At 43.6% G+C, this 17356-nt stretch overlaps 1 protein-coding gene across 3 annotated transcripts in view; it reads right to left on the bottom strand.

The window, feature by feature from the left end:
- Positions 1-17356, bottom strand: part of ZNF839 (zinc finger protein 839) — a 188160-nt gene that overhangs the window by 91992 nt on the left and 78812 nt on the right. For all 3 annotated transcript variants that reach the window (XM_085626338.1, XM_085626340.1, XM_085626339.1), the window contains 2 exons: positions 4440-4532; positions 972-1124 (listed from right to left, as the gene is read on the bottom strand). In XM_085626338.1, the coding sequence (XP_085482464.1) occupies positions 972-1124; positions 4440-4532 (246 nt within the window). The remainder of the gene's footprint in view (positions 1-971; positions 1125-4439; positions 4533-17356) is intronic.

The following is a 17356-nucleotide window of genomic DNA, read 5'->3' as shown; positions in this document are numbered from 1 at the left end:
AAAAATGAACTTGCAAGAGTGAGATAGAGGGGTAGGGCATGTCTGGTGGTGAATTTAAGAGGCTTGAATTGGAATGAGGACTACACAGTCTTAGTATACGGCACTCCCAACATTCACCCAACATTCAATAGTACTGGCTACTGAGAAAAACTTTGGGCCCCAGTACCTATTCTTTTACACATTAAGCACTGGTGTTTCCTAAACCACAAAGACGGAGCTGAGCTGTTCTGATAAGGCTCAGTTTAAAGTTTGGCTAACAGAAATACAGTTTTCGCCTCAGGAATTTCTGTCAAAACGTGCAGCCATTATAAAAGTACCAGAAGTCAAGAGGCATACTTCCAGTCCTAAAAGCACAGTACGTTCTCATGGACCAGCAATTGGAGGACTGGATTGCCCATGGGAGGAGGATTGCTTTCAGAAGCTTTTTGATATTTCTTACACAGCATTTCACCTGGAAACCTGCCGATAGAACAGTGCTTCTTATGCCCTCAAAATGGCAACACTGCTTCTTGTAGCAGCTGTACATTCAGATCAGTGAAAACGGTTGCAGGTCTGGCAGACGTTATTGTGCAATTTCCACCAGCTGACAAAGTTCTGAATTTGTGGCGACTATATTCCCAAAGGAATTACTGTAGGTGCTGTCTTTTTGATGGAATTTGGTTTAATGTCTTCCTTCAGAGCAGGCACCTGTTCTTACCAAAAGAACTGACCTATATTATCAGATAGAAGAAAATGATAACCAAATCCTTAACAAACAGCTTACACTCAGACTATATGCAGGCAGCAGTATGGTTATGTTAAAAGAAAATGTTATGCATACTATTACTCTTAACCATATGAAAAAAAATTAAACAAATTAGTTACATCAGTCTTGAATATGTAATGCGTAAAGTAAGTTTAATATCACACAGTTAAATTCACAGGAAATTCTAGGAGTGTGGAGTAGCAGTACATAAAAAGCCTATTCTTACCTTTGGGTTTTTTACTTCTAATGTTTGCTGGATAGTCAAATATGAAACATTGTTGAAATGATCTTGAGCCATGTTCTGCATCATTTCATGTAACTTTTCAAATTCTCTGTACACATCTGGGAAAAAAGGTTTTGCTGGATGACCTTTTTCCACCTTACAAAAAATAAAGAAAGAGATAAAAGCACAATTCACACGGCTACTAGCGGTTTTTAAAAGAATGAACAGCCGTCTAACACTTATCTCGGTATTCACATGTTTATTACACCACAATAAATATACTGTAAACCTACTGTAACCTACTAGGATTTTAAAAACAGGTTACAAACAATGGAGGATTGTATGATCCAGGCTTGTCCCACACACCTTACCCCCAATGTCATGGGACCACCCCTACCTATAAGGGAAGTGAGTTGACCCACCATTGCCCTTTACAAGAAACACATAACTATCCTCAGTTGGATGCCTGGCTCCAGGAGCATGGCATAGAACAGAGGTCTGAAAGGACGGGAGCTGTAAAGCAAGGACTGTAAACATCACTACATCAACTCAAGTAACTGATACTTGCACCTAGGTCTCAGGCCGACGCGTGGAAAGATTACAAAGCTCCACAAATTTCAGTTTGTATGGGAAAGCATGGGTGAGGGGAACGATTATCATGACAATAGTTATTGCCCAAACATTGTTTAAATGCAAAACACATCCAGAGAAAAGCACTGAAAGAAGTCCAATATTCCCCTTATGCTAACAGCTTATGCATGAACATCATCTGGTAGAGGAGTCCCCTAACAGTGCAGCACTCCAAAATACAGAACATGATGAAACGTGCAAAAGAAACATAACCATGTATATGAAAAGTTAAATTATCTTACCCAAAAATGGAAAAAAATAGCTAGACTCCAGAGTTTCTTTATTGACAATAGCCCATTAAAGCAATAAAGAAATAAATGCAACAATATAGGCAGTACTTATGGAGTGCTGAAATTTGGCACTCCTCCAAAGAGCCAGCTTGCTTCATATACCATCATATTTTGTCATAGTAGTTGCTTCAGCGCTACTGTTCTTTCATTCGGCTACATGTGAGAATGATTCCTAAACACCATGCTTTGGAGTTTTCACTCTATTTCGGCTGTAAACTGTTTCTCAGTTTGGTGTTTTTACTTTACTCAAAGGTTTTGCTGGTCCAGGCTGCAGTAAAACCTTTTTCTGAGAGAAGTCCAATCTTGTACCTTGTTGCTTGTTGTTAAATGCTATAGGGGTGGTCTCGAATATAAATGGATAACAAATACTTAAAGGTGATCTAAGGAATTTCTTTTTGTTCCCTACAGTAAGGTTAAAAGCATGAAAAGGTGAAAAAACATGGAAAGGTGAAAAAACTTTAAGAGTGTCCATTGAATCATATTTCCATAAGTCAGAATGTTTCTGATTATTACTCATGGTCCATAAGGGGTCAACTGCATTCATCAGGGTGGGGTGCCAGATGGGAGCCCACTAACCCACTCTTCCTCCATAGGGCCTAGACCTAGAATGTGCATGGAAATGGTGGGACAGTTATATTATTCAGGGCCCACACATTCCATAAAAGACTGCCATTAATGGAAAATACCCCAACCACTATGCCTATTTACACACAGGCTAGTCGCACTGGTCAGGTTTAAGTTTCTGTGAGATACAGCATGATGGGCCAATCTTGGAAGAGCCATGATTATTAACATTCTGCTTAGACACCCATTTAAATTACAGAAGTGGGAGCCTCCACATTAGGTGCAATGGCAAGGTAGTGCTTAATCGAGTAGTAGGCACCTTTTCTTCCTCACTTGAAATACAGAGCTGCGTTTTGAACAACTGAAAGTGACCACACCGCTTCCTCATTCCAAAGTGTATGATGCAGAGGGTTACCTACTCTCCCTCGTTTATGGGGTGCATTTTATTAAAATTTAGGTAACCTCTTTTCATTGTTGACTCACCACACTTCTATCGTGCAAGTGTTGTGTTGTGTGACTTTGTGTGCCTGCAATACACACACGCACCTTGGTTTGCCGGGGGGATATGAGCCATTTGTAAGTATTTACTTGAAAACGAACCATGGAGGTGCAAATGCCATAACATGTGTTATGCTGTCTTTTCGTTGCAGATTCATTAATACCTTTTGGCTCAGTATAACTTTTCTTATGTCTTGTTTTTAACATTAGTTTGTGTGCACCATCAAATGCATGCACATTCTAGGTCTAGGCCTAATGTAGGAAGAACAGTCTCCACCCCGATGAATTTCACTGGCCCCACATGGGGCATGAGAAAGTTGGCAAATACATGGCGACTTCAGGGCATGAGGAAAGACAGACACCCTTACTGTCCTTTCAGTTTTTCATGTTTTAACCTTACTGTGGAGAAAAAAATAAATTCCACTGTTCACCTTCAGGTATTTTCATACTATTTACATTGGGGTCCAACATTCTAGCATTCAATGGCAAGGAACAATTAAGCCACACGCAAAAGGATTTCCACTAAGTGCTACTTTCAATGGAAACCCCTTCGCAAAGATTAGTTTTTGCTTGCAAAGGGAGAAGGAGCACTCCTGATGATGAAGCATGCCAGCTCGTTGGGTGAGGATTTTGTGCCCTTTTAACAGCCGCAAGACACAGGATGTCCGCAGTTTTGCCATCAGAACTCCACTGTGCAGCATTCACTGGTGCCACCCTTACTGGCTCCTGCATGCTGTTCTGTGAGAGAGGTGCAGAGGGTTTGCCCCAGCTGCTCCAGTGGTTTCTGCACAGAAGTACACTTTCTGTGTAAGCCAGAGAACCACTGCCGACCTCGCACACACTCAGAAGCTTCAAAGTGCAGGCCATCATAGTCCCCAGGCACTTAAGAAACTTCTAGACCTAATGCTCATTTTAGCCAGACCTAGAATAGCACTGTGGCAGAAATTAACAGATGTTTCTTTCACTCATTGGATATAGTACAAACATATATGTAACAGTTGATTTTCATAAATTGATGGGCAAAGGATCGCAATGGCACAAGCTACAATGAGGTGTTATCCTGGGTCCACTATTCTGCCCTAGATGTCTGACACGCCTGAGATCACCAAATAGTATGTATACATTGACAGACCTTTGCTTTCTCATCTACATTACAATTAGCACGTGGCTCTGTGGTAGCCAATAATAACAGAGTAGGACTGAATACACAAATTGGTGTCATTGAATACAGAATTGATCAACTCTGTCATCCTGCTCACTGACAACGTTTGTTATAAGCACCATTGACTCCAGTGGATGGAGTAGGACTCAAAATTAGCAATTGCCTACTAAGAGCTAAAGTGTTATCACTTTTTACAACGAATAATGATTTTAAACTTTATCATTAAAACAGGTATTCTTGTAAGATGTGCTAAGAGTGTTGAAAAAGTTTATAAAATAAAAGGGGCAATTTGACAACTTTACACTATACGCACACTACCATGCTTACCTTCATGATGAGAAACTCATATACTGTTACAAGCTTTGCCAGAAGTGGAAGAGCCAATTCCATTAAATCTTCAATTTCACATTCTTGAAGCAACTATAAAAAAACAGGAATCACTTTAAGACAACGGTTTCTTTTCAATTATTACAATGTTATCCGGAACACAACACTAATCATTATACAAACTTACAAGCCAATTTTCAAAGGTGTGGTGGTGCATTTAATATCTGAGCACGTGCTAGAATTCCTGTACTTAGAACTCAGTGTTGGGTATAAACATTCAATGCCTGTGAAACAAGTAGAAGCAGTAGACGGGGCAAGTTAATTAACAAATTGGGATTGATGATATAGGGATTTGCACAACAAGCAGTTCGTACAAAAGTCATTAAACCTAAAAGTATTGTTCAACGCGGGGTTGGAAAATAAAACCCAGAACTCGCCACTTCAAAACAGGGCTTCCAGAACATGTTAACTCCTTTTAGTCTCTCTCGGCGGGAACCGATCACTGCAACTGCCTGAGCCCAAACTTTGTCCTTCTGGCTCTCCTCACATATCATACTAGATATGCATGTGTTATCTTTTGGGGTCCCCACTCGCAAACTAGGCGCAGTACATTCATGAAATTTGGAAAGTATCTTAATGCGAAATGTTGGTTTGCAATACCGGACTTTTGCTCGCAGGGAGTTTATGAAATATCCTTTCCTGTGACATTTGAGCCCTGACACACGAAGGATGAAGATGATTTAGGGGGTATTTTACCACACGAAAGGGGATTTGATCCTTATGAAGACACTGAAAGAGTTTAAACTTCATGCGACTTAGAACTCTCACAAGTTTGGAATGCACAATCCAGATGGAACACGTTGGCTGACTGGAAAAAAAACTCATGTGTTTAAAAATGGATACAAATCGGATACTAAACGCATTCTCAAGTCTCCTGACAATTGCATCTTATTCTTGTTCATTATTATGTTCCTAAACACTGGACTGCCTGAATTGTGGCTAAAAACAAAATAATATAGTAAACGCTACTTCTCAAATTGTTGTAGTGTATGTTGGTTAATTGTGGCTTCTAGGCAGAGGGGCCATGAAAAGTAGAGCATAGGATTGCTTATGATTTTCAATACGATACACTTGTGAAACCTTGGGGATTACACTGCTGGTGCTTATTTTTTGGAAACCTACTACAATTATATATTTTTAACATCTACACATCCTATGTTTTGTTTTTTGCTGTGTGCCAAACCTCACTCCTAGCAATTGATTGGCTGGGAGAAGATGCTAACAAATGATTGACAAAATGTTATCGCTTTGTTTTTCAAAATATGGTAGTTCTCTTCTCTTTTCCCTCAGGCAGAACACATACGAGACCACGTTTGACCTACATTAGTGTTCCCATGTGCCTACTGAGCATGTGCATATAAGATATGTACACATTTTTGCATGTTTCAGGTACCCACATGGCAATAAACTGGACGCAGGACATTCATGAAATTTGGAAAGCACCTGAATAAAAAATATTGGTTTAGGATACCAGTGTTTTAGTTTCAGGTATCACCAGTGGGAATTAACACCTCAACACTGAGCCTTTTTCACCCCAGTGCAGAGCCCTTTTTCTGACCATTTTGAGTACTTCGTACTTGTTGCTTAGGCCTAGGTATCCATTCCAAATTTGCGTCCTTTTTCGACCCCCAACCTCATGGGGATTCTAAAGGTACCAAGGGTTTGTGGATTCCCCATGAGGGTACTAAGAAAATAGACAATATAGCTATGCTTTAGGTTTTTTGGGGTGAAAAAAAGTGGTCCAAAACAAATTGTAATAGTGTTTTTTTCTCCTAAAAATGGTATCAACAAAAGATTTGCTATGCTAAAATCCCTATCTTCCTAGCTTTCAGGAACAAGCAGACATGAATAAAAAAAAAAAAGTTTTACTTCTGTTCTGGCACTTTTTTTTTTTTTCTCAGTGTACAAAAGTAGATGCAATCTTGTACATACAATTTAAAGTACAGAGAAGAGGCATAATGGCATTACAATAACTGTTAATATCAACCAACAGTATACATCATAGTTTTGAAATGCTGACTTAGTGTAAATACTATCATCATTGATACCACACCTAGTCTGCCAGAACACCCCACCCACCCCATAGTAACCTTTCACAGTCCACTATAGTTGCACCATTGTTTCCAAACCTTTTCGGATTTTCTTAGACAACCCCGACTTTGGTAGACCACCTGTTCTGCCCGCTGGCATCAATTTAGATCAACCTCCCAGTCCCGCACACTTGGGGGGTCTACTCATTCCCCATGCCTTTGTGATATTTCTCTTCGCCAACCCGGCCACTAACTTTAGCCAGATCTTTCGATATTTGGGCCATACTTCAACACCAGTTATGTATGACACATGCCACCTAGCCTTTAGTGGAAACGTGAGACCTGTGACTTGGGCCATAACATGGACCACTGCCTTCCAGTATTGCTGGATTATGGGGCAGTCCCAGAGGATATGAAAAAAGGAGCTCACCATACCACATCCCCTAGCACACAGGGCTGTGTCGCAATGCTCCACGCGGTGTAAAAGTGATCTGGAGAAATATGATCTGTGGACTATCCTCAATTTGTATTAACCGAAAGCGAGCTTGTATTGCAACTTTCCTACGACTCTGTAGTGCCTCCACCGAGTTGTCATATTCGATAAGCCCTATTTCACCCTCCCATCCCTCTCGCAGGGACTTGAAGGGGTCTGGTGAATTGGTCATTCATTTTCTATAGGTCAGGGAGATCACTTTGTCCGGCATAGGGTCGAACAGCAGTCAGCCCTCTAATGGGGTCGACTTTGGCAACTGTTCTTCCTCCAGTACATGACATTGCATTGTGTGACCTAACTAAGTGCCTATGTTGTTCCGATTCCCCCATCTCGTATTCCATCTTTAGGTCCTTGAATGTCAGCAGCACATCCTCTCTCCAAACGTCTCCTAGGGTCTCAATACTTAGCAGCTCCCATTTATGAAAACCCTTCAGGTTCCAGACTTCTCTCAGCAAATCGAGTGGAGTTCTGCCGGTAAGTTTGCCCTTCCATCCCAAAACATGGTGGCCTCTCTCCACACTCTCACCACCATCTGAGTCAGCAATGATTTCTTCAGTTTCTGGATATATAGTAGCCCTCCATATCCATGAACACCCAGTCGTTGATCACAGTCAACTGGGCTGCCGAGTAGTAAGCAAGTATGTTGGGGACTGCCAGCCCACCCTCATATACCCCTCGTTGTACCTTACAGAGGGACATACGTAAACTACCCCCATCCCATAAGAACTTGCGCAGTTTGCTATCGACCTTAGGAAAGTATTCGGGCGGCACGCTGTATGGGGGTATTTTGGAGGACATACAGCATTTGGGGGGAATCATTTTGGAGAGCACGGCCTGTCCCATCCAGGACACCAGGAGCGTACGCAATTGAGCAACATCATTGCAGAGGTGTTCCAGTTGTGGAAACTCGTTCATCTCCAAAAACTCCTCAGCACTCTGCGTTACATAAATGCCCAAATATTGAAATCCTCTCTAAGCATCCTGCCAATAGAGCCGGGTTACCCCAGGCAAAGGGGAAGATAAGGGACTTATCCCAATTAATCTGATACCCAGCATTATCCCCAAAAAGCTGAAAAATATGGGAGTATTCTATCCGTGAGGTGAGGTTGCGTAGCGTATAATAGGATATTGTCAGCATTAAGAGAGCCAATCCTCCCAGTCCCTTCCCCCACAAATCCCCTTCAGGAGGGAGTCTTGACCAATCTAGGCAGCTACTGGCTTTAGCGCCAGGGCAAATATTATTGGGGATAGAGGGCCCTGTTACAGGAGTCTAATCCAACTATGGAACCGGGGGCCAAATCCTAATCTGGCATGGGCAGCAAGCAGATATGTCCATTTAATACTATCAAATGTCATCCTTGCATACCCCATAAAGACCCCTCAAATTCAAACTGGTACCTCAGTGCAGCATAAGCCTGACTAGTCCAGTTGAACCAACGTGGTTTTCACGGTCTTTAGTCTTTTGGCCAAGTCCTTAGCCTCCAGGTTCAAGAGAGATAAAGGCCTGAAGGAGCTGCAAGCCGCAGGCGGCTTAATTTTTTTTTTTTTTTTTTTTTTTTAGAGATGACTACAATGGTAGCCAACCTCTGATCTATTGGTAGGCTGCCTGTAATATGGCCAGCATGTATTTTGCCACCTTATCAGCCATGCACTTGTTAAAGTTCCACTGGTAGTCCGTTGGACTCAGCCGCCTTCTCAGATTCCAACTCGCGGATTGCCCCCTCCACCTCTGCTACCGTCAGGTTTTGCTCTAGTGTGTCCCTATCTTCAGCTGATAGGACCTAGAGGGATAGACCTTTAAGTATGTCAGCACACTCTACGCCAGACTGATTCGTCATGGAGGATTATGTGTGTTCATAATACATGATGCCTCCACTATGGCATCCACAATGGTGTGTGATGTACCTGCAGAGTCCCAGATTTCTACTACCCAGTTCCTGCCCCTAGCTCTCCTCTCCAACCAGGCTTTAAGCTTGTTGCCCTTCTAGCCAATATCGAATAGGCCTCTCTGTGTGGCCAGCGCGTGTGGTCGGGCTTTATTTTCTGCCAGGTCCCTCAGCTTTTGCTGTCATAACTTGAATCTGTGGCATTGGTCAGGGTCGGATGCCCCCGCCACTCCTCCCCACCCCTGCTCCCTGCACCGTGGTCTCAAGAGAGGCGATTTCTCACACTTGATAAGCTGTTTCTTTCTTAAGCCTCAGAGACTGGGCATGGCCATGCAGTACTACCTTGAAGATTTCCCACAGGGTGCTGGCCAAAATGACTGTACCCTCGTTCTCTAGAAAGTATTGATCTGTCCGTTCCCATATTTTGTCTTGGAATTTTCTGTCTTTTAGATGCCAAGGGACCCGAGAACAAAACCACCACTGGGGAGTGATCAGAGATGCTGTGTGCCAAATGCGACACATTGCGGAAATGACTAGCATACGTGTGGTGTGAGATTATGTGATCCAGGCGGGAGAGACTACTATGCACAGCCAAAAGATAAGTAAACTGTAGTGCTGTGGGATTGTGTTTGTGCCACAAATCTACTAGTACCATTGCGTCTACAAAGGCTAGGAGTGGATAGCTTTTAGTGCCCTCCGGTGTATTGGTCATTCTATCCCTCTTCGAGTTCACTGTCGCATTCATGTCCCCCTAAGTATAAGCGAACCAGCTGGCATCTCTAACATCAGCTCGCTAAGTGCCAGGAAGGTTTCCACACGGAATCATGGTGGCACGTAAACTGAGCAAAGGTTAAGTATATGTCCCTCCCATGTGCCTGTGCACTACAAACCTACCAAGTGGATCACTCCAGGTTTGACCTGGTGTGTAAGGTACTAAGGATTTTATCAGTATACCCGTGCGCCTGGAGTTGAAGGTGAAACCTGCATGCGCAACCAGGGAATAACCACATCGGTCTAATGCCCTAGAGTGGTTACCTTTCAAGTGTGTTTCCTGTTTGAAAACTAAGTCTGGGGCGTGCCTGCGGATATGCTGCAAAACAATGGCGCATTTAATTTTGTTGCCTAGGTCATTGACATTCCATGTCATGACCTTCAAATCAGAGTGAATAAGAGGCCCCATGAGGTGTCGTGTTGTGTGGCAGTCCCAACAAGTGCGTAACCGGGTGAATGACCCCCCCCTCCCTTCTAAGCGATCCAAGTCCCATTCCAAAATGTCGCTGAGCAAAAACATGTTAACGTCCCTCACCAAGCAACCCTTCATAGTTGGGTTGAAAATGCCAACCAACCCAACTTGCAGAGCACCGGTTGCCTGAACTTTAGCACAGAGTCTGTTAAGGGTTAGCCAGCGCTGCCAAGACACACTAAATGACTGTGCGTAGTGTGACTAACCCCATATCACATCTAAATTATTAAACATCTGAATCACATGAAGCATCCTAGATCATCTTTTCTTCTCATCCTAAGGCTCAACCACCATGCTCACCCTAGTGATCATGCCTATATCGGAGGCGCCCCGGTCCAGCCTTCTCGACCACCAATCCACTCAATCAGTTTGTGCCCCTCGACCACCGGTTCTAGTGACCAGGGTGTCATCGCTTGCAGGGCAATTCAGGTCCGCAGTCAATTAATTCCCCTTCAGTGAATTGTTCCGGAGTGTGCACGGGCAGAGTGTCTTCTTGCTGTTTGGTGTCCAGTGGGGCGTCCTCTCCATGCCTCTTGGAGGGCCCTTCGTACAGGACTACGGCAGCCCTCAATCCGGTCCCACACCTCGGCTGGCATGGTGAAGTATCACAATTTACCCTGTGCCACCACTCTCAGCCGCGCCGTTTAGTAGATCATGTATTTAATGTCTTTGGTGAGGAGCACCTTCTTGACTTCATCGAAGCTGCGGAGCTCACGCTATACTTGCAGTGTAGAGTCTGAGAAAAATCGTATTGTGGCATTTTCGTACACCAGGTCACTATGTGAGTGAGCAGTATGTAGAATAGCATCACGATCTCAGTGATTAGAAATCCGGGCAATGATAGTCGGTGGGGGAGCTTTCGGCTTAGGCAGTGGTATCGGTGTACTATGTGCCTACTTAATGGAGAAAAAGTTAGAGAGGTGCTTGGGACGGAGACGGGACGGAGGGTGTTGAAATTAGGTCTTCGAGGAAGAGGTCCCTCTGCCCCTTCTGTGACCCAGACCACTCTGATATTGTTCCTGCGTGCCCTGCCTTCTTGATTTTCGAGCTTCGCCACCATAACGGTCTGTTTTGTTAAGTATTTGACTTGTTCCCCCAACTTTTTGGACGTAGACTGTGGCAGTTTAATATGTGATCCTGAAGCGGTGACTTTCTCTGAGATTTTCTGAATATCAGCCTTAGGAGAGCAACATTGCCAGTGACAGCATTTATTTTAGGTCGCAGAGTACTTTTGAGGACACAGATTGCTGCCATAATAGCTCTGAGGGAGGGCTCCACCATCCCCAAAACCTCGGCCTTAGGCCCCACCACACTGAGAGATGGTTTGGTCACTACAAATGTATCCATCTTATTGGACTGTATTTGTGCCAGTCCTTTAGGTGCACCATAGCCTTGGAGAGGCTACTCTGTGAAGAAGGAAAAGTGTGTGTGTGGGGGGGGGGGGTTCAATCTCTCCTGGACACTAATGTAGGATGTCAAGTGCAGAGTGTTGCTTGTGTGAGAGATGTAGGGCTAGTTGAGAAAGTCAGGTCCCGGTGGTACGGGAGGCCAGAGCAGAGATCAAACGCCTAGCTGTTTTGTTCAGTGTATCCTTATATCTTCTTTCATATTCCAAGGATAGCTGACATAGGACATAGCGTAATGTCGTCAAGATTTCGACCCTGTGTGGGGTCTTCCTCAGGACTAAAATAGACCAAAGGGCAGCCTTAAATGTATTCAAAGAAAGACACATATGGTGTGTCCAAAACGGTATCCATTAGCTATGTAACATGGAATCCCAGACCCAAGACGGGGTTCACTCAATGTGGGGATTGCGTTATTACCCCCTTCAATTGTAGTCCTCTTGGCCCAATTGTGGCTTAATTTAAAATGAACGGCAGCAGCTCATGTCTTGTTTGCGGTCTTCCTGTGGGTCTCGCTAGTTAAGCAGCCGTGCCCAGACAATTCAAGGCTCGGAGTAAGTTAGGGTGACAGAGTTAAAAACACTGGCCCCCCCAGTTAGTGGGTGTGTGTCCCACTGACCTATGCTATCCTACCAGCACAGAGCACAATCTTGTCACTCAGACGTCCTCACCCATCTCCCATGTGCCCTTTTCTCAAAGTTGGCTGCACCCAGGACTCCGAGCACAGAGTTGCAGCACCCAATTCCTCGGCGCACCTCATTGTCTGCAAGTCATGGGCCCACACCCCGACACTTGCGTGGCGTACAGCTCTGACGTAGCCAGTCGGCCCTCCGGGCCCAGTTCCCACCTCCTCAACTGCCAATTCCTTCGGGCACAACAAGCCTCCACAAGACTAGGTTCGCCACCGGCCTGTATGTTCCAGGGCCCACCCAAAACCCAGGCACGGGCCTACTCTGTTTCTCTCTGACAGACAATCCGGGCAGAATCAGTCAGGGAGGGAACTAGGCTTTTAAAGTCCAGCTGAAGCTCCACTTCAATATTTACACACCTGCCACCTAGTAGTAGGGTCAGTGGATCCTCCTCTCCCCGAGCGGTCGATGGGAAACACGCCTTGTATCGCAATGCATGAGCCCAGCCACACGATCATCTGAGGCTTGGTCATCAAGGCAGATCTAGGCTCCAAAGAGATGTCCGGGCTTGCCTAGAACACAGGGGTATCTGTGCGCTCGTTTGTAGGTCAGATGTGTGTGGATTTAAGAATGGATGGCAGGGTTGAAAGTTTTAGGCGCCTCAGAGCATGTTCAGTGTGTGGCCATCTTGGCTGGAGCCAAGCCACACTCCTCTATTTTTCTTACTTTTTGTGCTTTTAACCTGCTTCCAGTTGGTGATAGAAAACAGGTGTGCAAATCCATGGGAGAGCCTAGAAAGTTAAACATTTCGGAACAGCAGACAAAATGTATTTTCCCCAGCTAAGATGGCCAAAAATCTGTATTTTGTTTAAGACCTGGAGGCTAATATTATTTGCAATCTTCTTTATTGCCAACACTAACAGCAGCCCCTTTAAATAACATAGAATACTAACAAAAGTTTCAACATTATAAAAGGATAGATCCCCTAGCCATCTTCTTTCTTTTTAACTTACTGCAATATAACATTTATCAAATACATTCCCAAATCTCAAACATAATGCAATTGCAATTGTATTTCTATAGCACTTACTACCCCTGACAAGGCGTTGATGAGCTTTTCGGCGAGTAGCATGCTCGTCACTACAACCTGCCCCAGGACACAGTAGCGACAAGTACTGTGCCTCACCCACACAGCCCAATGTCCTGCATCCCTATCAAATAACGGTTTTATTTTTCATGTGTTTTCAAGTGTGCACAGAAGTGGTCTTTGGGTACTCGATAGAGCTAATTCAACATCATTAGGACCTCAAGGTGTACACAGCTGCCAGTGCCACGCCATCAGTAGCCTTCAGTGCAGGCTAGACATTGCTCTTCAATACTCAGCTATACTCTCAATACAATTCAGTGCCTATCATTTCCTACCACAAAAGTCAGTAAATAACCAAGTCCATATTTTAAATCAAAGAGAGAATTTTAATAATCAAAGATCTCTGAATAAAACCAACGTCATCTGTTAATTCTGATTTTTCCATTTGCTTCCTTTATTGAAGTCCATGAGCTACAAGGTAAATAAATTAAAACGAAAGCAGGGTTGGGAACACAGGAGGGATAATATTAGCCTCAGTGTTGTTAATAAAATTCAGATTGTCTGTCCATCAACTGGGGAAAATCTACATTTTATGGCAAGACCGGAGGCTAACATTATTGCAAGTTTAAAGCTCCTTTAACAAACAATATACAGCTTTAACAGGCTTAAATTAAATCTATGAAAAACAGCATTAATTGACAAATCAGTACCCCTTAAGATGTCCTGCAATGCACCCCCAGCATAAAAGCTTTTAAAGCAGACGCACCCCTCACAGAATGAGCTCCAAACAATTTAACACCTGATGTTTTCACCAGCTCCTTCATCCATCTAGCAAGAGTTGGAGAGGATACAGGTTTATGTGGTTGCCTAAAAGAAATAAGCAATTATTCACAACCACTGATCTTAACTGTAACGTTCTCCTCTCATACTCTGACAACGTCCCACACACAGATTCTCATGCTCATCAAAAAATGGATAAAATATCGACACTGAATTGGTTTTTGTCCTTTTATTTAAATAAAAACAAACTGCTTCTGATGAAAAACTCCTGTTTGAAACATCAAGAACCCGAACATCAGATACCCTCCTAAATAAAATTAGACATAATAATATTGTTACCTTCTGTGATAACATCTTCAAACTCAGAACTTCATTAGCACCTAATCCCTCCAGTTAATTCAGTACATTAGTAACATCCCAAATAAAACTATACCTAGAAACCGGTGGTGCTGAAATCCTTATACTCCTCGGTCTATTCATCAAATCATCCTGACCTACTGTAATGCCATTAATCAAAACATGGCCTGCGGCAATTGCCGATCTATGTACATTAATCGTCCTATAGGATAATACCTTCTCAAACCTTTCAGATCAATAATTCATTACTTCTACAAAATCCACCAAAATGAAATCAAAATCCCTCTCCACACACCAGCAAAACCATTTCTACCATGACAATTCATACATTTTCTATTACCTGGTGCTCAGGACTCCTTAATGATATCAGTAGCTCCTTGTGAAAGCCCTGGCGCCTCCAAGACACACCAGCAATTCTCCATGCCACCAGCTTCAGCTGCCTCGTCCTTACCATAGTGTGCATCTCTTCTGTTGGACCTATAAACATTTCCTGAGATATTGCTATGTGAATTGGAAAATCTACCGACATTTCTAGAAGTACTGGATAACAAACCTGAGATTTCCAATGAGTTATTAACACCACCGTCTCCTTCAACTTGTGTACCATCAAAGTTACGTGTAATCTCTAAAAAGGGAAGAAAAGCTTATGGTTTGAGGCCCCTCCAAACCATGTCGGAATGCATTCCAGCAGGCTCAGAGTCTGAACGCCAGTTGAATAATCTTATCTGGGCATTCAACCTGTTTCCAAACAGATCCACCTAACTTGGATCCTAAAACTCCATTATCATAAGGAAAATCTGACCTGTTCAGAGTCCGATCGCTTGAATCCCTGTAATTCCTCGAGAACCAATCTGCCTCCACATTGCACAATCCCAGTATGTGCTCCGCTTGCACTAATATATTCTGTCTCAGACAATACTTCCAGAATGCCTTCGCCAGAACCGCAAGATCCTCGGAACCCCAGACTTATTCACACTTCTCATTGCCAAGATATTGTTTGCATAACTGCTATGCGAATGTGATGTTACTGCATGTTCTAGATGCTTTGTTGCTCGTCCGCGAGATTTTGGGTATGGGCTTGCTTCTCTATTAATAGATTATGACTATTGATGAGTATCCCCTGGATGAGAAGGATTAGTTACTTACCTGTAATTCTAGTTCTCATCCAGGGGTATACTCATCAAAGTCATAAGCGACCCACCCACCTCCCCGGACGAGCATTCTCCTCAAGTTATTGTTTATTGATTGCAGATCTACTCAGGTGTGTGTGCACCGTCAAAAAGAACTGAGGTGCATCATGGGAGCAAGGGGTCTCCTGCATGTCTTAAAGGCACGGTCCCCCTACTCTAATGCCTTAAAGGCAAGGTGTCAGTTTTCTTTGTTTTCTTGATACTCTACTGCAACCTACAGGCAAATGCCTGCAATTACAAGTTTGCTTTATGGCAATAAAGCATTTTTGTGTGATAATTGGTTTAGTGCTTCCTTTTTAGGTCTCGTGAGCCAAAGGCTCGAAGAGACATTTTATATCTGGGCTTTTCAAAGTGCTGCCGTGGCCTAAAGCTACAGTGCACGTGAACGTGCACGCGCGCAACGCCATGTGTCTTTCCTCCCTAGCGATCGTAATCACGATCACTTTCACTTTCGCGGGCTCCTCTGTTGCTGGCATTCCCCCCTCCCTTCTTGCCCAGCCCTTCTTGTTGAACAGTGTGAATGCTTTTTTTCCTGTGGTATTTGCGCACTACTTGTGCTTTGTTGCTACCGGAGCACCCACTTTATGGGCGCTGCTCTTTCGTCCCTTTAAAGTTGGGCCCTGAATCTCGTTTCACTGGAGCAGTTCCCTTCGTTTACTTTTCGGAAACAGATAAACTAATATAATAGGCAGACACTCTTCTCAGCTCATGCCGCCATTTCATGTTCTCTTGTGTCCGCGGCTGTAAACCATGTCCTTACACAATCACTCTCCTCCTGCTTGTTATTTGAGCTGTGTTGGTGCCGTGTCCTCGCCCGCTTTGGTAATTAACCCACGTTGATTAGCTAAAAATAAACGTAGCATGCGGGAGGCTGTGGGGACTTCCCTGCTAATTTCGTCTTGACTGCCTCTGTTTATTTTCACCAATTAGTAGGCTTATCACACTGCTAGAACCGTACCGGGAAATCAATAGTACTTGTTTTTTAAGCAGGCGAGGCCCGAAGCTTCGTATTTGTTACATTCATGACGGTCCCTGTTTCACAAAGGCCCGGCACATGTAGCGTGTAAACACCACAGTAATAAACAAGGACATCAATCCTGCCCTGCTCCGCAGCTATTTTCTGAATTTGTAGAGAGTGTGTTTATAACGGAAATGATTACCTTGTCCTTCGAAGCAACCTGTAGCCTCTGAGGTCCATGCACCAGTATCACTGAAGTGCAAATTTCAGTGCATACTGCGTGCACACTATACGACCACTTATAAATGCAGTCACATCCTCGCCTCCACACTTGAAGCCCCACCTCCACATGAGCATAAAAAGAGCATAAAATGTACATTAACAATCGATGCAAATATCTACATTAAGCAAAATACACATACGCTTTGGTAAGTAAAATTCAATATGTACATTTAAATGTGCTGTTAGTCACAAATGCTGAAAAAATGTGTGCTGGATCAATACGAATTCTTGTTTTTCTTTTATGGATGTTTCCAATTCGCTTCCAAGTGCATCACTCAGAATACTAAGGGCAACCTCTGAATTAAGCACAGATCTTTGGCGCGTGTTTTGTAATTGAGTCAAAGTCCGGGGGCTTTCAGTGGTCGGGTGGGGGGAGCTAGAGAGCAGGAGTTGATGCAATTCAAAGATTTGCTAAATATATTTGCCGGCAATTTCTCCTACACAAAGTGCAAAGATCTGTTTTGCAGAGGTTGAAGCTTGCTTTACCTGTGAGGTGGGGCGTGGGATAGTTCAATCATC

The sequence above is a fragment of the Triturus cristatus genome, chromosome 9 (genome assembly GCF_964204655.1).
Source record: "Triturus cristatus chromosome 9, aTriCri1.1, whole genome shotgun sequence".
NCBI lineage: Eukaryota > Metazoa > Chordata > Amphibia > Caudata > Salamandridae > Triturus > Triturus cristatus.
The sequence above is the reverse complement of the archived record's forward strand: the minus strand, read 5'-3'. Positions and strand labels throughout refer to the sequence as shown.